Genomic DNA, 10,435 nt, shown 5'->3' on the forward strand with positions numbered 1-10,435 from the left:
TGTGTTAGCAGAGACAGTGGTGACCCTGCTGATGTTTAACTTCTACATAAAATAGAACCAGAACCTACTGTACATGCCAACACATGCATAGGCTACTAACATTATAACATAGACACAAATAGCCCTGTCTATAGTCCAGAAGACTATATCTCATTTGGCCAGGGGGACTGAGAACAAAATGCATTTATTATCAGATAGAATGAACACATGTTTTGCATATATTTTCCAGTGGCCCCGGCCTCAGTGCCAGGAACCCCCTTAAAGATGATGGAGAGGTATTATGATTATTTATGATTCTTCGTTGTTATTTGCTCTGGTGTAACGTGTGCGCTATTGTGATGTCTTCACTCTGCATTCATTGTTTCCGTGTTGCTTTGAATGAAAATGTGTTTGACGAGGCTCTTTCATGGCCAAATCCCTCTTGAAAAGGGTTCGTTTTTTTGCCAATAAAGTAAAATGTTGTTAAAATGTCAGTTTAGTTACCATAGCAGCTTGTCTTCTGCTGCTGCTGTTGGATGCGTTTGTGTTCATGGTAACCGATGGGAGCTTCCTCTACTACACACAACACATTGTGGAGAGAACATTCTTCATTTTCAGGACTTTTGTCTTTATTTCAAAAGGCACAAAGTAAAAAACATTACATTATCTCATCAATTCAACTGTTTAAAACTGTATGAATAGTTATAGTTAAGTGACAGCCGTCGACTTTACAGTAATGAAGGTGCATTCAGTTCCAATGCGCTTTGAATGGGTTTCATGCCTTCATAATGGACTATATGTACAGTATACCAACTTCAATGAGGTGTTCATCCAACAATAGAGATAAGTAACACAAAGAAAAGGATACAATACAAAGTAAAGTTGCTTAACTGTGATTTAAAAAAAATCTTTAAATCTTTAAATCTTAAAAAAAAGAACAAAAACATGGTAATATATCACATACATAATTTTTTTTGGAACAATAACCTCCTATTTACACTATGGCTTACTGCTCATAACAAACACTGTTCTGTAAAAAATATATATAAACAAAACACAAAGCAAAAAATGGAGGGATTACACATTAGCTTGAATGACAAAGCAAGATTATTCATATTAATACCCTAATCGCATAAAATATGTAAAAGTAACAATTGTATAGCAACCACTGACTATAGCCCTTCATCAAGTTGACTATTTTAATTATCCTACACGACTATTTACGTGTTCCTGTTGCCTGCTTGGGATATTAATTCTCGGGGCATGGTTCCATAGAGGAACCACAGAGAGCATCCTGACTGGATAGGCGGCGGTTGGGCCTGACGTTTGGGACGGCTAATATTTGTAGTATTATACAGCGCCAGCATGGATGACTGACCGTGACACTAAATACATTGATTTAACCATGCCCCCATAACAAGCTAAATAAAAACGCAACAAGGCTTCCGTTTCAAAATCACATCTTCTGTCTGTCCTCGTTTAGCTATGGTCTGTGTGGACTGGGAGGAATTATTTCTATTTACAACCACAAACACCAGGTAAAGTACAGTACTTGTTCTTCTGTCTGTCTGTTCCTGTCAATCATTTATTTATTTATTTTTTTGCCCCTTTTTATCCCAAATTTCTATTTACAACCACAAACATCAGGTAAAGTACAGTACTTCTGTCTGTCTGTTCCTGTCAATCTTGTTTTCTTTTCTTTTTTTGCCCTTTTTTTGCCCCCCACACACACATATCTGTACATTGTCACCTCACCTGGAGAATGGAGATCATACCGGGAGGATGTAGAGCCTTCATCTTACTACTACTTAGGATTATGTGCAGTGACTATATACAGTATATATCACCCTCCCCGCCCGGCTTCTCTACCCCGAACATGGGCCAAATGTGTTCGTGTAGATGCTCGACAAAGCCAGATGAGGTGGATTCGAACCCCCCTAGACTCCGCAATGGCGGGCACAGCTACTTTACTGTGCCACCCGAGCGTCTCAAGTGTCTATGGGGCCTGGACTCCTGTCTCAGCACTGGGTCCAGCTTCAACAACTCCTTGTTGATCTATCTCTTCATACTGGTGGTATTCTGTCTCCTCACTGGGTCCAGCAGCTTCAACAACTACTTGTTGATCTATCTCTTCATAGTCTGAGTCGTCTGCCTCTTCAATGGAGCCAGATTCAACAACTACTTGTTCATCTATCACTTCATACTCGATGCCAGCTTCAGAATCAGAACCAACAACATTATAATACTCGATATCAATGTTCTCATTTCCGACATTATAATGAACCGTCGCAGTGTCCCACACTCCTGCATTATGTCTTCTGCTGGCCTGGAGAAACACAGAAACACCCAACGTTAAGTCACTGAATCACATCTGGCTGAAAACCCTCCTATCTCTCTCCTAACTCTGGTTTAACTGTGATTTATACACATTCCAGTCTTGTGTTGTGTAAAGATGTATTACCTGCCAGAGACAATAGAGGGCATGGATGGGTACCAGCAGCACCAACAGCAGCACCAACAGCAGCACCACCACAGTGACTGTAACTCTGCTGCTGTCCTCAGGTGTCAGAGGGACTGTAGGAGGGACTGTAGGAGGGACTGTAGGAGGGACTGTGAAAAATAAAACATCATCAAATCATGTAAGAACATTTGATAAACCTTCATGTTTGATTGAATCATGCCTGACGGAGATTCATATTGTGAGTTTAACACATTTAGACCTGAGGCCGATTCTAAATCAGTTTTCTGAAAAACCTGTGTTTCTATGTCAGTGGTGCTCAGCCTTTTTCATGTCAAGGACCCCCCTCCCCCTGCCACCAGAAGCAAAGATTTGAGTTAAAAACATTCACTCTGAAAGAATATATATTCAAAGAATTGAGCCACATTTTCAAGATTCATCAAAAATAGCAGACCTGCAATCTCGTAGCGTGGCACTCAGTGACGCGCTACAAGCTTGTAGGTCTGCTATTTTTCAACACCCAAAAGGGGTTCCCGCCCAGAATGGTTTAAAGGTAATTTCATTCAGGTTACCTGTGACGGTGAGAGAGAGGATGTCGCTCTCAGAGGAGACATTGTAAGAAAACACGTTGGTGTGATTTATAACAACGTCGACGTGATAAGCACAGCTGTAATTCCCTTGGTGGCCGGGGCCTGCTTCGAAGAACAGGAAGTTGGCAGAGTGATTGACAGCTGGCTGGGTGTGGCTGTGTGTGCTGTTGGCTCCAGTGAAGGTGAGGTGGAAGGAGCCGTCTGGGTACTGTGGCAGGATGGAGCAGCTGATGCTGAAGTTGGAACCTTCCAACACCTGCTGCCCCTGCTGCTGGCCCTCAGAAACCCCGTTTAGAGACACCTGATGCCCCTGCAGCTGGCCCTCAGAAACCCCGTTTAGAGTGGGGAAGACGCTGATGTTTGGCTTAAACAGAAGATCTGTAACAAGACACGAGTGATTGAATTATAGTACAGCAGATATTTACAGTATAGAGTAGCCAATGAGATGGAACCAAGATTAGAGATCCAACATATTGTATGGCTTTTGCTGAAATTAGACGATGCAAAAAAGTTATTTTAAATTCATTCAGAAAAAGAAACATCCTGTTTCTATGCTGTAGATAGGTATAGGTTAAGTGAGTAGGCAAGTAGACGGACGTCACTGTTTGTGTTACCTGAACAGATCACCTCCAATGTGACAGTGGAATTCTCAGACAGTGTCATTCCACACTCCCTCAGTGAAGCCTCGGTTCCATCACAGTCAGCTGTGATCCACCACACAGGTTGAACCGTTGAAGCAGGACTCCTTTGTGTTGAAACGTCAGAGCCACAGTCCATCTGCCTACACACGACAGAGGATGACTTCAGGTTCCAGTCGGACTGACCATCCACGGCTCTCCAGTCTCCCTGGTGTTGCATCTCCAGTACACCACTACAGTTACTGCTTCCTCCCACCAGCCTGACGTCATCAGGCTCTGTACAGAGACAAGACCGTTACAAACCATTTAGAGCAGACATGCCTTGTGAGCCGAAAGTGTTCAGTTCTCCCACTCCATGTTAATGGATGGTGGTGTTCTGTTGGGACGCATACTTTGTTTAGACATAGCATTGGTTAAGGTTGGTGAGGGGTGCGTTAAGACGACCGGATTAAAGTTGGTGAGGGGGGCGTTGAGGGTTGGGAGAGGGTTAAGGTTAGGTTTAAGTGTGCTGCACCAGCTCAGTGGCCTTGTGGTTAGAGTGTCCGCCCTGAAACTGGGAGGTCGGGGTTCAATCCCCGGCCGGGTCATACCAAAGACTGTAAAAATGGGACCCAATGCCTCCCTGCTTGACACTCAGCATCAAGGGTTGGATTAGAGGGTAAGTCCCTGCGACATACTAGCGTCATGTCCAGGGGGTGTACATCAAGCTGCCTCACGCTACAGAAACAGGAGTTAAGCTCCTGCCCTATGGGCCTCATGGCTCGGCAAGGCTACTTACTATAGGTGTGCTGCCCCGTGGGAGGTTAGGGTGAGGGTGAGGGTTTGAGATATCAGACCAATGGTATGTCTAACCAAAAGCATGCACCCGTTCTGTTAACAGATGGTGGGGATCTATTCAGATTTCAGATTTCAGATTTTTATTGAAGGGACAGCCTCTTCAGATGCAGCATCTCATTTTCAAGAGGGACCCATAAAACCAAATACAGAAAAGCATACTTTCCTAACACTGTCTAACACTAACACATGGTGAGCTGTCACTCCCAAGACGGCAAACGGGTGACTTCTTGTAACGGAAATGACCAAACGTCAAACTCAAAATTCAAAGTTTGAGCACGGAATATCACACCCATTATGCCATGCTCAGCCAATCACAGCACATAATGGGAATAACGGCACAGCTTCCAGCCAATCACAACGGCCAACCACATCGCCAATGTCGGCGCCATACATGGTTCATTTTGCTGCAATTCCGTCCTCAAATTTTGGCGGCATAGATGGTCATTTTCCCTCCTCATATTTTGAGGACATTACTAAAATTATTAGATCATACCTGAGCAGGTGAGTCCAACAGTCTTGTCAGGTGAGCAGGTGGTGTTTCTAGTTGAGTCTGAGGTTCTACAGTCCAGGAGAGCAGACTCGTTGCCTTCACACTGGAACTCTTTGGTCCACATCGAAGCGTTCAGGCCTCCATAGAGCGCCCCCTGGAGGACTGAAGGAGCCCCGCAGCCAAGATCCCTACAGACCACCTCTGCATCCTGCTGGTCAAAGTCATCTTCACACACTGAGACCCACGACTGGTTAGATTTCACCACCACTCTGCCTGAACACACACCGGTCCCGTTCACCAACCTCACAGAATCTGGAGAGAGAGAGAGAGAGAGAGAGAGAGAGAGAGAGAGAGAGAGAGAGAGAGAGAAAGAGAGGGGGGGGGGGGAGGGGGGAGAGAAGGGGGGTGTCAATGTACATGTATCTTATTAAACACGCATGTGCATGCACGCACACACGAAGAGTTGTGGAGGTGAAGTGGAGGTCACTGTTTATGTGTTTTACCCGAACAGAACACCTCCAGTCTCTCAGTGGAATTATGAGACTCCTTTGCTCCACACTCCCTCAGTGAAGATTGAGATCCAACACATGGAATCTTCCACACAGGTTCAACGGTTGCATCAGACCTCCTTTGTGTTGAAACAGCAGAGCCGCAGTTCAGCTGTCTACACACTACAGATGATGACTTCAGGTTCCAGTCATAAATAGAACCCGCTGGTCTCCACTCTTCCTGGTTTTTCACCTTCAGGATACCAGAACAGTTACTGGTTGTTCCTCCCTCCAACATGACGTCACCAGGCTCTGTACAGTGGCAAAAAAGAAAATAAACTACTATTACTTTCATTGTTAAATAGGAATGCGAATTACAAGTATAGTTGGTATTTTACTGTTTTATCTCAGGCTAGCAATGTCATTTTCATGTTCTAAACTAGAAATATGTGCTCCTCTGAGCACAGGGCAATATAGTAGAGGTCAATCTTATCCAATCATGATGACATGTGAAATATTGGACAAGTCTCCCTTGATGACATTACTATAGAGGTAATCAGGGCCGCTGCTGGCCATTTGGGTGCCCTAAGCATAACATATTTGTGGTGCCTTGTGCTTTGTGGTGCGGTGCTGGATTACTTCTTCAATTCGACCAATTCCACAATTCAATTGGACTACGGTGGCAGCAGGAAGTACAAGGTAATAGCCTAAATAGCTCCAGTTTTTCCACCTTGGTGATTCACAACCATGTGCTTATATTGGATGTGATTTCTCATCCCATCAGAATCAAAGTAATCACAGACATGACAGTGTCTGCAGCTAGAGTACATTCCACTCACTGCACAGGAAAGTGAATGATGCCAGGCTGCAGGTGACCACAAACCAGTCACATTATGTGAAATGTTCTTTTCTAGTTTAATGATTATTATTACCTGAGCAGGTGAGTCCAACAGTCTTGTCAGGTGAGCAGGTGGTGTTTCTAGTTGAGTCTGAGGTTCTACAGTCCAGGAGAGCAGATTCGTTGCCTTCACACTGGAACTCTTTGGTCCACATCGAAGCGTTCACCTCTCCATAGAGCGCCCCCTGGCGGACTGAAGGAGCCCCGCAGCCAAGATCCCTACAGACCACCTCTGCATCCTGCTGGTCAAAGTCATCTTCACACACTGAGACCCACGACTGGTTAGATTTCACCTCCACTCTGCCTGAACACACACTGGTCCCATTCACCAACCTCACAGACTCTGGAGAGAGAGAGAGAGAGAGAGAGAGAGAGAGAGAGAGAGAGAGAGAGAGATCATTTTAATCATAGAACATTACACTTTTCCAGGACTGCTCCGCTCATCTCTGAAATGCCATTTTTTTAAGAGTGGGGATCTTAGTTGAGATCATTCAAGAATACATTTTCCAACATCACTGCGCACAAATAAGGAGTTGTCGAAATGTAATAACTAACTTTTGTGTATTCATAATTCCTAACATGTCTCTGTAATGGACAGTCAGGACTCGGTAACCTATTAATATGTGAGCATTTTGTTGGTGGTACTTTATTTTGTACTTTAGGTTAATACAACTAAAGAACGTGTAGCCCTCAGTGGCAAGGGAGGTGTGTGTTCTGTGTGACAGACAGACAGACAGACAGACAGACAGACAGACAGACAGACAGACAGACACCTGAACAGGTGTTACCTGAACAGATCACCTCCAGTCTGTGGGCTGAAGTATAAGACGCATTTGTTCCACAGTCCTTCAGTGAAGACTCAGAGCCAACACAGGGAGATGTTATCCACCATACAGGTTGATTTGTAGAACCAACCAGTCTTAGTGATGAAACAGCAGAACCACAGGCTATCTGTCTACACACTACAGATGATGACTGCAGGGTCCAGTCAGAATCATCCACTGGTCTCCACTCATCATGGAGTTTCATCTCAAGTTTTCCAGCACAGTTACTGGTTCCTTCCACCAACCTGACATCTGTACAGAGACGAAAGTAAGCAGTAAAACAAAAGCTAAATTAGAAAATGCATTACTTTCATTTTAAGTAATCGACACAAAAGATGCTACACATATACTCGTAGTCGGATCATATAGGATAAGTTTGTGAAAACTGTGGCCGAGTCTTACACACAGTCTGTCCTGCAGGGGACACAGAAAGCACCACCGGTACGTTCCAAAAATATCTGTCAACCTAAATCAGAGTAAGTAAAGGGGCAGTGGATCAGGGGTAGAGTGGCCGGTAGAGTAGCCGGTTCGATGCCGGGTTCCCCCAGAGTTAGTGTAGGTTCTAAGTAGGTTAGACACTAAAGGTGGTTGCACAACGGCCGCGTTTTTCGGAAAATCGATAGAAACGCAGCTAAAAATCCGAAAAACACGCTCGGTGTGTGGGGACCTTAACTCTGCCATCGGTGTGTGAATGTGTGTGTGAATGGGTGAATGTAATGCACAATCTATGTAAAGCACTCTGGATAAAAGCACCATTTACCATTTAAAGCAAATCACACGCATGTTGAAAAGAATGCTAATTAAAGTGATTGAAATGATACGCTGCTGTCATAGGAGGAGGAGGCAGAGGAGATGGGTCAGGTGGGTGTGTCCACATTTTAACACATACTGTACACCAGCGTTACTCAACCCGCAGACCGCGGGCCGCATGCGGCCCCTGCTTCATGTCTCTGCGGCCCATCGTGGTCATGCCAATGAAATGATAGTTTTTGTACTTTCAGTGTGGGGAAAGCATTTGCAATCGTGATGAGATTCAGCTGATATAGGAAAGTGACCTGGTATCTGTTCTATTCTATTTTATGTTGTTCGTTTCATTAATGTATTTAAGTATTATTTTTGTTTGAGTATATATTGGCTTTACTGCATCATTGCACTGGTTACAATTTGTTCTAGATCCTAGTGTTCATTTAAAATGAGATATTCCTCTAAATCTGGGTAGTAAAAAAGAAAAGAATCAGGCCACAGCCCTGGCTCTCCTGGTCCCTCTGCACGTCCCTGATTACCTGAGCAGGTGAGTCCAACAGTCTTGTCGGGTGAGCAGGTGGTGTTTCTAGTTGAGTCTGAGGTTCTACAGTCCAGGAGAACAGACTCGTTGCCTTCACACTGGAACTCTTTGGTCCACATCGAAGCGTTCACTTCTCCATAGAGCGCCCCCTGGAGGACTGAAGGAGGCCCGCAGTCAAACTCCCTACAGACCACCTCTGCATCCTGCTGGTCAAAGTCATCTTCACACACTGAGACCCACGACTGGTTAGATTTCACCTCCACTCGGCCTGAACACACACTGGTCCCATTCACCAACCTCACAGACTCTGGAGAGAGAGAGAGAGAGAGAGAGAGAGAGAAAAAGTGTGTTCAACATTTTCATTCATTAAAGGTAGGCTACAACAGATGAAAACATGAGGACACAGTCACACAACACACACACACACACACACACACACACACACACACACACACACACACACACACACACACACAATTTATAATGTAGCAGACGCTCTTAAACCATTCAGGACGGGAACCCTTTTGGTGTTTTAAGCATTGTGTTATACTTTAGTTATTGAAAAGCGCAGCACTAGCTTGTAGATCTGCTTTTTTTATCGTGAAAACGTGTGCAAATCTTTGGATTTAAATGATTTCAGAGCAAACGTTTTTATTTCATATGTTCGCTTCTGGGGGGGTCCCTGGAACAACATAATTTCAGATATACCAGCCACATACATATAATTCTGGGGGTCCTTGACATGAAATAGTTTGAGAACCACTGACATAGAAACGTAGGTTTTTCATTTGTAAAATAGTCCTCAGGTCTAATTGGGTTAAATTAATCCAGAGCGATTTACAGTAAGCAAGAACAACACGGTGATACAGCAAATACATAACACACACACACACACACACGCACGCACGCACGCACGCACGCACGCACGCACGCACGGACGCACGCACGCACGCACGGACGCACACAGATAGACATGAATCAACGGATGGACAGACGTATGGGGACAGACAGACAGACAAGCCAGATCAATTTAATAGCAGACTGTACAGATTACTGTTATTGTTGAAGTATTGTTTGTGTTACCTGAACAGATCACCTCCAGACTGTCAGAGGACACGTCATCGTCAGAGCCCATTGCTCCACACTCCCTCAGTGAAGACTCAGTACCATCACAGGAAGATATAATCGACCATACATCAGTATGATCATCAGCAGATCTACTTTGTGTCGACAGAGCAGAGCCACAGTCTATCTGCCGACACACTACAGATGCTGCCTTCAGGTTCCAGACAGTCGACTGATCAACCCCTCGTCTCCATTCTCTCTGGTGTTTGATCTCCAGTCCACCAGTACATTTACTGCTTCCTCCCACCAACCTAACATCATCAGGCCCTGTACAGAGACAAGTGAGAATACCGTAAGTACAGTTACACAAAGTACTATTACTTTTCCTTACAAAAAGATCCTAACAAAGAGTGTAGAACTGTAGATGTCAGGCTATCGAAACCATATCCTTGTGTTTGTTTTCTGTTTTAACTGATTCTAGCCCCTCCCTGTGTCTGTGTCCATAGTCGTGTCATAGTGTCTGAGCAAATAGACAATGTGTCAAATTTTACGTCATGCTGATGTGCCCCTCACTTCACATGGGTGTGATTTTTCAAATAAGATTTTGGTTTGTAAAGCTGTCCTATTTTTGTCCAGCTATGTCCAGCTTTCAGTGTTTACACAAACATTGGATACAAAAGTGTGTAAACCAAAACATTGAGGACAAAAGTGTGTAAACACAAACATTGAGGACAAATGTGAGGACGCAAATTGTAATTGGCCGGAATGTGATGATGTATGATGATGAGAGCGCCCCTCACTTACACACGGGTGTGATTTTTTATTATTACCTGAGCAGGTGAGTCCAACAGTCTTGTCAGGTGAACAGGTGGTGTTTCTAGTT

General features: G+C 44.3%; 1 protein-coding gene across 1 annotated transcript; it reads right to left on the minus strand.

Moving 5' to 3' along the window:
- Nucleotides 1-1,841: 1,841 nt before the first annotated feature.
- On the minus strand, nt 1,842-3,694 carry LOC308328752 (uncharacterized protein). The gene is made up of 4 exons (XM_080782861.1): nt 3,642-3,694; nt 3,010-3,405; nt 2,441-2,589; nt 1,842-2,305 (listed from the first exon to the last, which is right to left on the minus strand). Exons 1-4 carry the CDS (start codon nt 3,688-3,690, stop codon nt 1,976-1,978), a joined length of 924 nt encoding a protein of 307 aa, XP_080638987.1. The 5' UTR covers nt 3,691-3,694; the 3' UTR covers nt 1,842-1,975.
- Nucleotides 3,695-10,435: the final 6,741 nt, after the last annotated feature.

This window comes from Protomyctophum bolini, assembly GCF_963924005.1.
Source record: "Protomyctophum bolini genome assembly, chromosome: 14".
Taxonomy (NCBI): domain Eukaryota; kingdom Metazoa; phylum Chordata; class Actinopteri; order Myctophiformes; family Myctophidae; genus Protomyctophum; species Protomyctophum bolini.

What these genes read in the sequence shown, in the direction of transcription:
- LOC308328752 (XM_080782861.1), bottom strand. Translation starts at nt 3,690, where the DNA reads ATGACACTGTCTGAGAATTCCACTGTCACATTGGAGGTGATCTGTTCA. An exon ending in CCTCTCTCTCACCGTCACAG is followed by an intron (nt 2,590 to 3,009) that starts GTAACCTGAATG and finishes TATTTTTCACAG; the next exon opens with TCCCTCCTACAGTCCCTCCT. An exon ending in CCCTCTATTGTCTCTGGCAG is followed by an intron (nt 2,306 to 2,440) that starts GTAATACATCTT and finishes GTGTTTCTCCAG; the next exon opens with GCCAGCAGAAGACATAATGC.